The sequence below is a fragment of the Pogona vitticeps genome, chromosome 2 (assembly GCF_051106095.1).
Source record: "Pogona vitticeps strain Pit_001003342236 chromosome 2, PviZW2.1, whole genome shotgun sequence".
Taxonomy (NCBI): Eukaryota; Metazoa; Chordata; class Lepidosauria; order Squamata; family Agamidae; genus Pogona; species Pogona vitticeps.
In genome coordinates, this window is record NC_135784.1 from 5,594,816 (window position 1) to 5,611,188 (window position 16,373).

Consider the following 16,373-nt stretch of genomic DNA (forward strand, 5'->3'; position numbering starts at 1 on the left):
CATTCACACAACCAACATTAATGGAGAAAAAGAAACTATTGAGGTATAGAGATTTGTTAAAAGACGACCAAAGTATGAAGTCAAGGAAAGAATTAGAACAAGGTAAAGTATATCAAAGAAGTGAGTACACCCCACTTATTTTAATTTATCCCTTCATGTGACAACACTGAATAAATTACACTTGTCTAGAATGTAAAGCAGTGAGTATACAGCTTGTATAACAGTGTAAATGTACTGTTTTCTAAAAAAAAAAAAAAAAAGGCAACACACAGCCATTAATGTCTAAACTGCGGGGAACAAAAGTGACCTAAGTGACAATGTCCAAATTGGGCCCAAGTAGCCATTTTCCTTCCCTGGTATCATGAGACCCATTAGTGTCACGAGTCTCAGGTGTGAAGGAGGAGGTGTCATCACTCTCGCTCTCTCAGACTGGTCAGTGGAAGTTCCCACATGGCACCTCATGGTCATGAACTATATGAGGATCTTAGAAAATGAATTGCTGCTCTACATAAATATGGCGTAGGCTAGAAGAAGATTGCCAAAACCCTGAAACTGAGCTGCAGTATGGTGGGCAAGACCATATAGTGGTTTAACAGGACAAGTTCCACTCAGAACAAGCCTCACCATGGTTGACCAAAGAAGCTGAGTGCCCGTGCTCAGCATCGTATCCAGAAGTTGGCTTTGGGAAATAGATGTATGAGTGCTGCCAGCATTGCTACAGAGGTTGAAGGGGTGGAGGGTCAATCTTTCAATGCTCAGACCATACGCCGCCCAGTGCATCAAATTGATCTGCAGGGATGTCATCCCAGAAGGAAGCCTCTTCTAAAGATGATGCACAAGAAAGCGGTTTGCTGCAGACAAGCAGACTAAGGCCATGGATTTCTGGAACCATGTCCTATGGCACAATGAGACCATGATAAACTTATTTGGTTCAGATGGTGTCAAATGTGTGTGGTGGCAACCAGGTGAGGAGTACAAAGTGTTTTGAGCCTACAGTCAAGCATTGTGGTGGGAGTGTCATGGCCTGGGGCTGCAAGAATGCTGTTGGCACTGGGGAGCTACAGTTCATTAAGAGACCATAATGCCAACTGTGACATACTAAAGCAGAGCATGATCCCCCTCCCTTTGGAGACTGGGCTGCAGGGCAGGATTCCAACATGATAACGATCCCAAACACAACTCCAAAACAACCACTGTCTTGCTAAAGAAGCTGAGGATAAAGGTGGTGTCATTTCTTCAGTGTTGTTACATGAAAAGATATACTAAAATATTTATGAAATGTGAGGGGGTGTACTCACCTCTGTGATATACTGCATAATACTTGATGGGTGGACAAATATGCAAAGTTTCAAGATATACAAGAGACAAAACAATAGCTTTTATAAGGAACAGACACCAAGAGATAAGGTACTTCTGAATGTAAAGGAAAAACTGATCAAAATGTTGTATAATTATCTACAAGAATTAAAAATACAAGATGAAATAAAAGAATATATGATAAAATTGGGTCCAAAATGTGGGCCTTAATATTAACTTAAACCCATGGTGAGAGATATGGGATGGTAATAATAAGCTAAAAAACAAATAATTACAAAGAAAATAGGTAGATGATGTTCTATAGGTGGTTTTTGATACCTGAAAAATGATTGAAAATATATCAAAGTACCTCTAACAAATGATGGAAATTCTAATCAAAAGAAGGTTGTTTTTATCATATGTGGTGAACTTGTAGGGAAGCTAAGAGCTTTGGGAAACTAGTCCATGAGTTTTTACAAAAAAATGTTATCCTCTATAATTCCATATGAACGTGAACCATTTTAAAAACTAATACTAGATTCGATAGAAAATGAGAAAATATATTTAATCATAAAGGAACTATAGCAGCAAGAATTTTAGATGCTAAAATCTGGAAAAAATTAGAGACTCCAACAACCCAGGAGTTAATAGAAAGATATTTTGAAGCAGCAGAGATGGATATTTTACTGAAGTATTAAAAGACAAAGAAATTGCTGAGGCTAGAAAAAAGTGGGAAACTTGGTATGACTGAATGAGACACTGTATGAGAACATGAATGGGTTAAATTTATGAGAAAGAAAAATATAATTTTAGATTTTAAAGACTTAGAAACAAATTGTAAGATAAGTGTGAAGTAAGCTTTGTAAGAAAACAAATCGGCAAAAGAAATAACGATATATACTGCTGTCACATTCTGTATTTTTTTCATTCGTTCGTTTAGTCGTTTAGTCGTGTCCAACTCTTCGTCACCTCATGGACCAGAGCACGGCAGGCCCTCCTATCTTCCACTGCCTCCCGGAGTTGTGTCAAATTCACGTTGATTGCTTCGCAGACACTGTCCAGCCATCTCATCCTCGGTCATCCCCTTCTCCTCTTGCCGTCACACTTTCCTAACATCAAGATTTTTCCAGGGAGTCTTTTCTTCTCATGAAATGGCCAAAGTACTGGAGCCTCAGCTTCAGGATCTGTCCTTTCAGTAAGCACTCAGGGTTGATTTCCTTTAGAATTGATAGGCTTGTTCTCCTTGCAGTCCAGGGGATTCTCAAGAGCCTCCTCCAGCACCACAATTCAAAGGAATCCATTCTTCGGCGGTCTGCTTTCTTTATGGTCCAGCTCTCACTTCCATACATCACAACAGGAAAAACCATAGCTTTGACTATTCAGACTTTTGTTGGCAATGTGATGTCTTTGCTTTTCAAGATGCTGCCAAGATTTGACATCGCTTTCCTCCCAAGAAGCAGGCGTCTTTTAATTTCGTGGCTGCTGTCTCCATCTGCAGTGATCATGGAGCCCAGGAAAATAAAATCTGTCACTGTCTCCATGTCTTCCCCTTCTATTTCCCAGGAGGTGATGGGACCAGTGGCCATGATCTTAGTTTTTTTGATGTTGAGTTTCAGACCATTTTTTGCACTCTCCTCTTTCACTCTCATTACAAGGTTCTTTAATTCCTCCTCACTTCCTGCCATCAGAGTGGTATCATCTGCATATCAGAGGTTGTTGATATTTCTTCCAGCAATCTTAATTCCGGTTTGGGATTCATCCAGTCCAGCCTTCCGCATGATGTATTCTGCATATAAATTAAATAAGCTGGGGGACAATATACAGCCTTGTCGTACTCCTTTCCCAATTTTGAACAATCAGTTCTTCCATATCCAGTTCTAACTGTTGCTTCCTGTCCCACATATAGGTTTCTCAGGAGATGGATAAGGTGGTCAGGCCTCTATCCAAAGTTCTTCAGGCACTCTATCCAGCAAATCTAGTTCCTTAAATCTGTTCCTTACTTCCACTGTGTATTCATAAGGGATTTGGTTTAGATTATACCTGAGTGGTCCAGTGGTTTTTCCTACTCTCCTCAGTCTAAGCTTGAATTTTGCTATGAGAAGCTGATGATCAGAGCCGCAGTCAGCTCCAGGTCTTGTTTTTGCTGACTGTATAGAGCTTCTCCATCTTTGGCTGTATTTTTATTCACCCCAATACCCTGATTCAAATCCCCTTCCCTATGATTTTCCCTCACCCAATGGAAAATGAATGATTTTGAAAGAAATGTCAACTGTGATATTCAGCGTCAGTCCTTCAAGAGCGATGGGGGCAACGATGCAGCACTCTTCAAAGCCCACCATCTCTTCCTGGGTCATCCTTCTTTTAGGCATCTTCCCTGTGGGCTAGGTCTATGGGCTGAACCTGGGTGGGCCGAAGCACGCAGGGAGCTGGCTCTAATTTGTCCTGGGCAGGTACAGTCTGCAGTGGCCATGCAGGAATGCTCCTTGCGCGTGTACAGTTTGCTCCGTTTGCCACAATCGTGGCTCCAGCTATCCAGTTGCCTCTTCGCTTTCCCAACCTCTGAGAAGCTCAGATGTTGAGGATCTGTATCTCTTTGCTAATTAACGTTAGAAGTAAAACACATCACAGGTGGCACTTCAAAATTCTCTCAATTTTTCCCTTTTCTATTTCACATTACATCAGCATTTGCTTATCTGTTCTTTCCAGTGGGATCCAGCACAAAACTGAATGAGTGACTTCTGCCTTATTAACTTATCAATGGTGTTTTTGTACCAAAACAAGGGGCTATAATGTAATGTAACTATATCCCCAGCTCTCACTTTTAATGAATCTCTGATGCATCTTTCAAAAAGCAGTTTTCAAGTCTGCCTACCATTACGTTAATTTTTTTAATACTTCAGACAGCTAAGATTACCTCTTCAACTGAAGCTCAAGCCACATTCTGTGTATTCCTAGTTTCTATCCTATCTGAGTTCTCTAATGGGAATTGTTTGTCTAACGAAAGCTTTGCACATCCAATGCATTCATATGTTTCCTCCCAGTGTGGGTTTTTTGATGTAACCTAAGGACACTAGTCCGACTAAAGCTCTTTCCACATTCCATGCATTTATATGGTTTCTCCCCTGTATGAGCTCTTTGATGTAACCTGAGGTAATCACTCCGAATGAAGCTCTTTCCACATTCTATGCATTTATATGGTTTCTCCCCTGTGTGAGTTCTTTGATGCAAACTAAGGTGACCACTATGGCTGAAGCTCTTTCCACATTCCATGCATTTATACGGTTTCTCCCCTGTATGGGTTCTTTGATGTGACCTAAGGATACCGCTTTGACTGAAGCTCTTTCCACATTCCATGCATCTATATGGCCTCTCCCCTGTGTGAGTTCTTTGATGCGAACTAAGGGTACTGCTGTGATTGAAGCTCTTTCCACATTCCAAGCATTTATATGGTTTCTCCCCTGTATGTGTTCTTTGATGTGACTTAAGGTCACCACTCCAAATGAAGCTCTTTCCACATTCCATACATTTATATGGTTTCTCCCCTGTATGGGTTCTTTGATGCGATTTAAGATGATCATTCTTACTGTAGCTCTTTCCACATTCAATGCATTTATACGGTCTCTCCCCTGTGTGAGTTTTTTGATGCAAACTAAGAGTACAATTCCAACTGAAGCTCTTTCCACATTCTATGCATTTATATGGTTTCTCCCCTGTATGAGTTCTTTGATGTAACTTAAGGAAACCACTCCAACTGAAACTTTTTCCACATTCCATGCATCTATATGGTCTCTCGCCTGTGTGAGTTATTTGATGTATCCTAAGGACACCACTCCGACTGAAACTCTTTCCACATTCTATGCATTTATATGGTTTCTCCCCTGTATGTGTTCTTTGATGTGACCTGAGGTGATTGCTCCCACTGAAGCTCTTTCCACATTCCATGCATTTATATGGTTTCTCCCCTGTGTGAGTCCTTTGATGTAACCTAAGGGAAAAACTCCGATTGAAGCTTTTTCCACATTCCATGCATTCATAAGGTTTCTCCCCGGTATGGGTTCTTTGATGTGAGGTCAGAGTACTCCTTTGGCTGAAGCTCTTTCCACATGGCTGGCATTTATACTGCTTCACCCTTCTGAAGGGTTTTTCACCTGAACAATTATTGTTGGTGTTCATGGTCTTTCCATGCTCCATTCATTGATTTAGTTTTTCCTTTGGGTCAAGTTTAGCCATGTCTATTGATATCTGAAGTTCATTTGAATGCTTTGTTATCTGATAAAAAGAGAAGAATATAGCACAGAACCTATTAAAACATATAAAAATGATTCAGTGAATCAGAAGAAAAGCATAGAATATTTTTGTTGGAAGGGGACTATAGAGCAGTATGAAAGTGGAATCAGTTACCTCGGGAGTTAGTGACTGCTCCAACACCAGGAGCATTCAAGAAAAACTTGTATAATCACCTGGCACATATGCTTTGATTGTATTCCTTTGTTGAACAGGAGTTTGACTTGATGGCCTTGTAGGCCCCTTCCAGCTTCCCTTTTCCATGATTCTAAGATTCTATAGGGTAATTGATAGCCTCTCTCCAGGAATCAAAATTAAAAGAGATAGGCAATATGGTTGCTTTAATATTCCCTCCACTTTCCAAGGTCATTGATTTCATGCTCAGACTGCTCTAATGCTGAGTTTTTCCTAATATTCAATCAAAACCTGGGCTTCTCAATTATGTTTCATGCATTTTGGGATGGTTAAGAACAGAAACTGCCCCTCTTCTTTTAAGACTACCTTTAAAGTCTTTGAAAACTGCTATCAGATCTCCCAGAGGCTCGGTCTATACTGCATATGATTATAGTACTCCTGAAAACTCAGATGTGAAGTCTGGGGGTGCTCCTGGAGCCATCTCTTAGCCTGCTTTCCCAGGTCTTGGTGATGGCCAAAAGTGCCTTTGCACACTAGTGTGCCAGCTGTGCCCACTCCTGGACAGGTCTGAGCTGGCCATAGTCTCACATTCCTTGGTCACTTCCTGACTGGATGACTGTAACATATTCTACATGGGGTTATCTTTGGTGAAGTGTTTGGAAAAACCAGCAGGTAAAAAAAAGCTGGAGCCAAATTGAAACTGGGGCTGGTTACAGGTAACATACAACTTAAAGCAGCTCCACTGGCTGCTGATCTATTTCCGAGCACCATTCAAGGTGTTAGTTCTAACCTACAAAGCCCAAATTATTTGAGGCCAAGCTGTCTAAACTACCAATTTCCCATTATTTGGGTATTAAGACCATCACGAGAGACCTTTTTGTTGGTCCCTTTTTCACAGCCATATTGCACTGTTGGCTCACATTCAGCTTGTAAATCACAACAATTCCAAGATCATTCTCCCGTTTAGTATTACGGAGCCGATTAACCCTCATCTTTTAACTGCATGGTCGTTTCTTTCCCCCTAGGTGTAATACGTTGCACTTATCCCTGTTAAATTTCAGTCTGTTGTTCTCGGCCCAGGGATCTTAAAGATCTTAAATAAACCAAGATCTTCTGAATTTTGTTTCTGCCTTCCAGGATGTTAACTATTCCGTCATTTTTTGTGCCATTTGGAAATTTGAGAAGTATGGCTGCACTCCCTCATCCAACTCATAATAGGGCACCGGAACGGTGGCCATAAGTCAAAATTTTCATAAGTCGAAGCACCATTTCCCATTGAAATGCATGGGAACATGATTAATCTGTTCCAGCATTTCTAAAATAATATTGTACTATAAAAACAGCACAGTTTTAAAAACAGAAAGCAGCATCATACCCCACTGCCTCCACTGCTGGGAGGTGAGCCGCTGGACCATGCCAGAGAGGCTCTGCCTCTCGTCCCTGCTGCCTCCACCGCAGGGCAGTGGGACAGGAGGCAGAGGGGACAGGAGGCAGAGCCCGGCGGCATGGTCTGGCGGCTTGCCTCCCGGCAGCAGCAGAGGGAGCAGTTTGAATTTCCCCCTTTTTTCCCCTGCCTTTTTTCTGTTCGGACCTCAAAGCTCCACTCACCAGTCGAAGCAAAATTTTGCGAACGGAGCTGTTCTTAAGTTGAAATATTCGTAGGTAGGGGCATTCGTAAGTCGAGGCACCACTGTATTCCATCGAGAGCAATCTTTCCCAACCTTTTTTGAATCACACCCTCTACAGCAGCAATGGCGAACCCATGGCATGTGTGCCATATCTGGCACATGGAGCCCTTACTGCCAGTATGTGAGCCAAAAGTCGCCACATCGCTACTCCCCCACCCCGTGCAGCCAAACCTGAGGAAGCAGCTCTAGCTGTGCTGCTGGTGCTTCAGAAGGTGGATCAGGAGCAGCTGGTACTGGCAGCAGATCCAGAGTGGGGTCTCGAGGCACCTCCGTGCCAGGATTTCCCCTTCCGCTGCCAGTTCCGGTTCTGCCACCGCCACCACATGCCTCCCACTGTTTCCCACCCACACACACAGAGTTTGGGGCACTGCTCTAAAGTAACCTGCAACTCCACCACGTTTCTATAAGGCTATTTAACGAGGAAAGAAAAAAACCATGAACAGAGTTTTCAATATAAATCTACCCTAATATTTAATGGGATGGTTGTCCTTTGATGTTGGCAATAAAATGAGTGCAGAAAACCATGGTGAGATTTCGTATAAAAATAATAACTAAAAAGAACCAGAGTGCCTTTTCAAAGGACAATTACTTTAGGCGTCCCACACTCCCAGGTCGGGAACCCGTGATTGAGAGCATTCCCACCATCTACCAGGAAGGTTACCCTCTCCAAAAATGGGATTCATCTGGCAGGATTTTCCATACACGTTGAGTCGCTGTTTCTTTTTTTTCTATCTTTTGCCACATAATGAATAATGTTTTTGTAGCCTTTAGCTGAGCTGATTCTCAGCTTTTGCCTTCCTAATGCTATTCTTGCAATTCTTGGCTAATCATCTCTCCTCCTCTCTCCTTTAGTGGCCTTGCCTTCCTTCCACTTTCTATCTTCATTTTGTTTCCACTTCCTCTCTGAAGTTTTTAAAAGGCCATCTTCTCCTAAGAGAGAAAAGAAAATGGGACCATGGTCTACAACTCTTCATTTTCATGTTGGTATTGTTCCACAGGTGCATGGGATTGACACCGAAATATGGAAGGATTGATTGTTCAGGTTTGAGAATATCGTTTCTGTCTTCTCACTCTTGCACCTCATTTTAAACACAAAGCTTTCTTCATTCCTTTTGAATATTTATATCCCATCTAGTATCACAAAACTTTGCAGCCGTGTCCTCAAGAATGACAATTCCCATAATTCTGCATAAAACCATTACTAAAATACATTTATTAGTAAAATGTAAAACAATTGATGCTACATAGAACCATTTGGTCTCCTCCACTCTAATCTCCACAGAGGGAATCTGTGGCTGAAGAGTGTAGTTGTTTCACTTTTCTGAACAGAAACATTTTCCCCTTAAAGCCAAGTTCCTGGTAGAAAATCTTTTACTTCATCAATGTACCACGTTTTCTCAAAAATAAGACCTAACCTGAAAATAAGACCTAGTAAGGGAAACCCCACCTTTCACCATTGTGCAGTAACCAGAACAAGATGACACGGCTGTATTTGAATAAATGTAGATTGTTGTACATGAAAAAAATCCCCTGAAAATAAGCCCTAATGTGTTTTTCAAAGCAAAAATTAATGTAAAACCCTGTCTTATTTTCAGGGAAACACGGTACCCAACAGCTGAGAACACTCAACAAGGATAATATCTTCTTGTTGTTCCCCATTTGTGATGGGGAATTGAGTACCTTTATGTTTTGATGGGAATCACATATATAAAAAAACAGGGCAAAGTCTCTTTTGAGCTGTATTGACAGGGGGGTGGTCTCCAAATGATGCCGAGTCTTCCTTCCTCCCTACTCAGCACTTGCTCGTTGTCGTTTAGTTGTGTCCGACTCTTCGTGACCCCATGGACCAGAGCACGCCAGGCCCTTCTGTCTTCCACTGCCTCCCGTAGTTGCTAGGCTTCCTATAAACTAGTGTCCAGTTCTGAAACTTAAGAAGGCCAACAGGAACAGGCTTGGGGGGACAGTAAGGATGACTGAGGAGGAACTAGAAGCCAAACCCCAGGATGAGAAGCTGAAAGAAGAGGGCATGTTTAGCCTTCAGGAAAGCAGACTGATGGGTGATATGAAAGCACTCTTCAAATACTTGAAAGGTTATTGGACAGAGAGGCAGGACCTATTCTCAGTCTTACCAGAGTGTAGGACACAAATTAATGCACTCAGGGAGCCAGATTCCCCATTTGTGGTGGGGAATTGACTGTGTGTGTGTGTTTAGTCGTTTAGTCGTGTCCGACTCTTCGTGACCCCATGGACCAGAGCACGCCAGGCCCTCCTGTCTTCTACTGCCTCCCGGAGTTGTGTCAGGTTCATGTTGGTTGCTTCGCAGACACTGTCCAGCCATCTCATCCTCGGTCGTCCCCTTCTCCTCTTGCCATCACACCTTCCTAACATCAAGGTTTTTTCCAAGGACTCTTTTCTTCTCATGAGATGGCCAAAGTACTGGAGCCTCAGCTTCAGGATCTGTCCTTCCAGTCAGCACTCAGGGTTGATTTCCTTTAGTATTGATAGGTTTGTTCTCCTTGCAGTCCAGGGGATTCTCAAGAGTCTCCTCCAGCACCACAATTCAAAGGCATCCATTCTTTGGCGGTCAGCTTTCTTTATGGTCCAGCTCTCACTTCCATACATCACGACAGGAAAAACCATAGCTTTGACTATTCGGACTTTTGTTGGCAAGGTGATGTCTCTGCTTTTCAAGATGCTGTCAAGATTTGTCATCGCTTTCCTCCCAAGAAGAAGGCGTCTTTTAATTTCAGGGCTGCTGTCTCCATCTGCAGTGATCATGGAGCCCAGGAAGATAAAATTTGACACTGCCTCCATATCTTCCCCTTCTATTTCCCAGGAGGTGATGGGACCAGTGGCCATGATCTTAGTTTTTTTGATGTTGAGTTTCAGACCGTTTTTTGCACTCTCCTCTTTCACTCTCATTACAAGGTTCTTTAATTCCTCCGCACTTTCTGCCATCAGAGTGGTATCATCTGCATATCGGAGGTTGTTGATATTTCTTCCGGCAATCTTAATTCCGGCTTGGGTTTCTTCCAGTCCAGCCTTCTGCATGATGTATTCTGCATATAAGTTAAATAAGCTGGGGGACAATATACAGCCTTGCCGTACTCCTTTCCCAATTTTGAACCACTCAGTTGTTCCATGACCAGTTCTAACTGTTGCTTCCTGTCCCGCATATAGGTTTCTCAGGAGACAGATAAAGTGGTCAGGCACTCCCATTTCTTTAAGAACTTGCCATAGTTTGCTGTGGTCCACACAGTCAAAGGCTTTCGCATAATCAATGAAGCAGAAGTAGATATTTTTCTGGAACTCTCTGGCTTTTTCCATAATCCAGCGCAAGTTAGCAATTTGGTCTTGAGTTCCTCTGCCTCTTCGGAATCCAGCTTGTACTTCTGGGAGTTCTCGGTCCACATACTGCTGAAGCCTACCTTGCAGGATTTTGAGCATAACCTTGCTAGCGTGTGAAATGAGTGCAATTGTACGGTAGTTGGAGCATTCTTTGGCACTGCCTTTCTTTGGGATTGGGATGTAGACTGATCTTTTCCAGTCCTCTGGCCACTGTTGAGTTTTCCAAACTTGCTGGCATATTGAATGTAGCACCTTAACAGCATCATCTTTCAAGATTTTAAATAGTTCAACTGGAATGCCATCACCTCCACTGGCCTTGTTGTTAGCCAGGCTTTCTAAAGCCCACTTGACTTCGCTCTCCAGGATGCCTGGCTCAAGGTCAGCAACTACATTGTCTGCGTTGTCCGGGATATCCAAATCTTTCCGATATAATTCCTCTGTGTATTCTTGCCACCTCTTCTTGACGTCTTCTGCTTCTGTTAGGTCCCTCCCATTTTTGTCTTTTATCATGTTCATCTTTGTGCAAAATGTTCCTCTAATATCTCCAATTTTCCTGAACAGATCTCTGGTCTTTCCTTTTCTGTTATCTTCCTCTATTTCTTTGCATTGTTCATTTAAGAAGGCCCTCTTGTCTCTCCTTGCTATTCTTTGGAAGTCTGCATTCAATTTTCTGTAGCTTTCCCTATCTCCCTTGCATTTTGCTTCCCTTCTCCTCTCTGCTATTTCTAAGGCCTCGTTGGACAGCCACTTTGCTTTCTTGCATTTCCTTTTCTTTGGGATGGTTTTCGTTGCTGCCTCCTGGACAATGTTACGAGCCTCTATCCAAAGTTCTTCAGGCACTCTGTCCACCAAATCTAGTTCCTTAAATCTGTTCTTTACTTCCACTGTGTATTCATAAGGGATTTGGTTTAGATTATACCTGAGTGGCCCAGTGGTTTTTCCTACTCTCTTCAGTCTAAGCTTGAATTTTGCTATGAGAAGCTGATGATCAGAACCGCAGTCAGCTCCAGGTCTTGTTTTTGCTGACTGTATAGAGCTTCTCCATCTTTGGCTGCAGAGAATATAATCAATCTCATTTCGATATTGCCCATCTGGTGATTTCCATGTATAGAGTCGCCTCTTGTGTTGTTGGAAAAGAGTGTTTGTGATGACCAGCTTATTCTCTTGACAAAACTCTATTAGCCTTTGTCCTGCTTCGTTCTGAACTCCAAGGCCAAACTTCCCTGTTGTTCCTTTTATCTCTTGGCTCCCTACTTTAGCATTCCAGTCCCCTAGAATGAGAAGAACATCTTTCTTTGGTGTCAGTTCTAGAAGGTGTTGTAAATCTTCATAGAATTGTTCAATTTCAGTCTCCTCAGCAATGCCGGTTGGTGCATAAACTTGGATTATTGTGATGTTGAATGGTCTGCCTTGGATTTGTATTGACATCATTCTATCATTTTTGAGATTGTATCCCATTACACCTTTTCCCACTCTTTTGTTGACTATGAGGGCTACTCCATTCCTTCTACGGGATTCTTGCCCACAGTAGTAGATATGATAATCATCTGAGCTGAATTCGCCCATTCCTGTCCATTTTAGTTCACTGATGCCCAGGATGTCAATGTTTATTCTTGCCATCTCCTGTTTGACCACCTCCAGCTTCCCAAGGTTCATAGATCTTAAATTCCAGGTTCCTATGCAGTATTTTTCTTTACAGCATTGGACTTTCCTTTCACTTCCAGGCACGTCCACAGCTGAGCGTCCTTTCGGCTTTGGCCCAACCACTTCATTAGCTCTGGAGCTACTTGTACTTGTCCTCCACTCTTCCTCAGTAGCATGTTGGACGCCTTCCGACCTGAGGGGCCCATCTTCCAGCGTCATATCTTTTAGCCTTTTGTTTCTGATCATGGGGCGTTCTTGGCAAAGATACTGGAGTGGCTTGCCATTTGACTACCTTTTTAATATTATGGGAATTGACTACCTTTTTAATATTATGGGAATCACATATAAAAAACCCCGGGGCAAACTCTCTTTTCAGCTGCATTGGCAGGGGTGTCATCTCCAAATGACATCAAGTCTTCCTTCCTCATTACTCGGCACTTGCTAGGCCTCCTATAAACCACCATGTCCAGTTCTGCCCTTTAAGAAGGTTGCAGGCCATTGGGAATAGGCTCAGAAGGAGGTAGTAAGGACAACTGAAGAGGAACTAGAAACCAAGCACCAGAAGGAAAGACTCAACAAACTGGGCATGTTGAGCCTTCAGGAAAGAAGACTATGAACACACTCTTCAAATGCATGAAAGGTTATTGGATAGAGAGGCAGAATCTATTCTCAGTCTTACCAGAGTGTAGGACACAAATTAATGCACTCAGGGAGCCAGATTTCAATTGATTATCAGGAAAAACCTTCTAACAATTTCAGCAGTACAACAGTGGAACTAGAGGCTGCAGGATAACTGGGCAGCCATCTGTCAGATGCATTTTAATTTCTACACAGAGAAGGTGATTGGGCTATATAACCTTATAATATTCCTTCCAATGTCATGATTCAATGCTATGAACAAATACTGTAATGACATCTTGCATACCTCAAAAGTGTTAAGAGGGATTTGGAATTGGCTTATTCCCTTTTGGTCCAGAGAGAAGTGAGCGGAGATCTGCTCACTTTCAACCACTACCTTTGAGGAAAAAGAAAAAGTATCAGTCCAAGTATCAGGCATCTTGGATAAAGCAAACAAAAGACATTTCATAATAGTGCATGGTTTTGTAGTTTTCTTATCATGTGGAAATACATTTCCATCTCTCTCTCTCCTTTGGAAAGAAGGAAAAAAAGGAGGAAAAAGGCAGCTAATGAAGAAACAATGAGGAGGGAGGAGGGAAAGAGGAAGACGAACATGCAGTCGCCTCTTACAGACCCGGAGAGAAAAATTTGGTCATTCAAGTTAGCTGGCCTGGATGGTGGGAAGCACAAAACAACAGAACAAGCTTACCTCTTAATACAGAACGAGCTTACCTCTTAATACACACAGGGAAAGAAGGTGAGCCTGAAAAATGGTTGGGGGCTGTAGGAGGAGGTGACCCGAGTGGGCAGGGACTGATCCAGCCAATTGGCCTGAAATCTAGGATGTCTTTGAAGGGGTAAAATCCCTATACGGCAATGGTGAACCCCCTTTTGATCACCGCATATACTTCAAAAACCCTCCTACGAGTGGTCGTGTCATATCCTTTGCAGCAATGGTTTCGACCCTTGGGCCTCCAGATGTTCTTGGACTTCAACTCCCAAAATCCTTGCCAGCAGTGGTGGTGAAGGCTTCAGGGGGTTGTAGTCCAAGAACATCTGGAGGCCTAAGGTTGGAGACCCCGGCTTTGTTTATTTATGCATTTATTTATTTTATTTATATCCCACCTATCTGGTCAGTAAAGACCACTCACAGCACGATGTGTAAGCCTGGGACTTCTGATGGGTTGCATTTTTTCCCTCCTACCCTACAGCTACAGGACTTGTTCAGGGTAAGGGGAGATCTGGTGGGGGGAAAGCACTAAAAACCCCATGAAAGTGAAAAAGGGGGGGCGGAAAGATCGTGGTTGCCCTTAAGCCGTCCCCAAACATAAACAACTCTCTGGGTTGAAACTCTTGCTGCCAAATGCCAGGTCAGTCGAGAGTGCAAAAGCGGTGGATGGGATTTATATAATGATCTATTAATGGCCGGAATGGAAGGGACCCCCCCTATGGATCGGCAAGTCAAGGAGGCACCCTGTGGAGATCCAACCCTGAACCCTGGAATTCCTGCACAGCACGGTGATCGAAACGTCCCCAAATCAGTCTTACCAATGAGCGTTTGACGACCAGGGTTGCACGGGGAATGGGGCTCGTTTCAAAAACGGACCCCCACAACCCGCCCCTCCCAAGGCAAAGCCTTTCACGACACCCCCCCCCCGTTCCTCCTCCTTCAAACTCTCCAACCGAAGCCTCACCGCCTTCCTGTGGGTTCACCAACGGCAGCAAACGGTCAGACCAACCGCCATCCCAGCAAGTTCGCAGCTCATCAGAGACAAAGAAAGGAGGAAGCACGTCGCCCAGAGCGCCCCCTGCTTCCTCTTCCGGCGAGGAGACGCTCTGCCCCTGGCCTCCCTCTCTGTTTCCCCAAAGCTCCCAGAGGCGGAGGGGGCGGTGCGGGGCGGGGCTTCCCAACCCAAATTGGGGGAAGTTCAAGGTTCCGGGGATCGTGGAGGAGGGAGGGGAGTTGTAGTGGTCTCTCGTGATCCTCTTGCCCTCACCTGGTGCCACATTTCCCTCACATACACACACACACACTTTCCGGGTGTGACGAAGCACATTTGGAAGCCCTGTTCTGTCCCAAATGGCTTCTTCTCCCATTCAGAGTATAATGGGAGTTCTGACGAATTGCATTTCTTCCCCCCTACCCTCAATTTCTGCTGGAGGAAGGAGAAGTCGGGAGTTTGGCAACACCTGGGGGGCTCCCTGACTCGTCTCATTCCCTCCCTGCAGGTATGAAAAGAACCTCACCTGCCGAGGCAGCACCTCTGCAGTGCCCACAGTACAGAGTCAAGCTGAGGAACCCGAACCACCGCCTCCGAGAGAGTTTTATAAAGGGGCTCCTTCCACAGCTACGTCTCGGGACTCCTTCCTCCCTGGAAGTTTTAAAGCACCACCGCCTCCCTAAATGCCCCCCTCCTCCTTTTCGTTCTTGTGTGAGATCTTTTCCCCCACTCCCAGCAAGTTTAGGGGAGAAGCTGCTCACTTGGTCTTTGTCTCCTCGTGGAGGGATGTGTTTTGATGGCAAAAGTCACAGTGTGTGTATTTTTTTGGGGGGGGGGGAATCCTCAACCACGGCGTTCCTGCAAAGGATGCCAAGTGGAGCGGATGGCTACCGGAGTTGCAGGGGATTTGGGGCTCGTTTTATAAATGCACCCCCAACCCTCCAAAGACGAACCCTTCCACGACCCCCCTCCTCCTCGACCCCCCCCAAGGCTCACCGCAGGAAACGCCTGGATCAGCTCGTTCGCAGTTGACCATAGAGACGGTGGGGGGAAGTGGGGGTAGCAAGCGCACTCTGCTTCCTCTTCCGGTGAGGAGACGCTCTACCCCGTCCCTCCATCTCCCTTCCCCCTCTGTCCTCCGATGATAGCTTCCGCTGGCGGGGTGGGCGCGGGGTCAGCTTCCAGATGCGGGGGGGGGAATGTTTCCAAAATGCAGCGGGCGTGGAAGAAGGATGGGAACAAAAGAGAGATTAGGGTAAATTCTAACACACACAGATAAACACAGAAACAGCTGTTGCTTTGCTGAGAGGAGGGGGGGCGGGTGTCCTTTCCCTCGTCCCCCCCCAAAGGCTTGGTTATTTTCCCTAAATGCAGGCGATGCCTTTCAGAAACGCCAGAGAGAAACTCCCTTTCTCTCTTGGGAGACCCCCTTGGCTTCTTATTCCTCTCTCTCCCCCCCCCATCTTCCCCTCTTCTCCAGGAGGGTTCTTCCTCCTCCCCCCACAAACACACACACCTACCTTCCATACAGGGGAGATACAGATTGCAGCCAGTCAGGCAGAAAGGATGATCGCCGTCAGTCCCCCGTCTCCCGCTCCATGACCCCAGAGGACTGAGGCAGGTAGTCCCAAAGGAATAC

General features: G+C 44.4%; 1 protein-coding gene across 2 annotated transcripts; it reads right to left on the reverse strand.

Annotated features, from left to right (window-relative positions):
* Window positions 1-1,835: 1,835 nt before the first annotated feature.
* Window positions 1,836-15,556, reverse strand: LOC110070662 (uncharacterized). Of its 2 annotated transcripts, none has more exons than XM_078387274.1 (3): window positions 14,708-15,556; window positions 13,321-13,406; window positions 1,836-5,565 (listed from the first exon to the last, which is right to left on the reverse strand). In XM_078387274.1, the coding sequence occupies exon 3, from the start codon at window positions 5,485-5,487 to the stop codon at window positions 4,291-4,293; it is 1,197 nt and encodes a 398-aa protein (XP_078243400.1). In that variant the 5' UTR covers window positions 5,488-5,565; window positions 13,321-13,406; window positions 14,708-15,556; the 3' UTR covers window positions 1,836-4,290. The 2 variants fall into 2 exon arrangements, with proteins under 2 accessions (XP_078243400.1, XP_020634024.3); XM_020778365.3 differs by having other exon boundaries at window positions 13,321-13,410.
* Window positions 15,557-16,373: the final 817 nt, after the last annotated feature.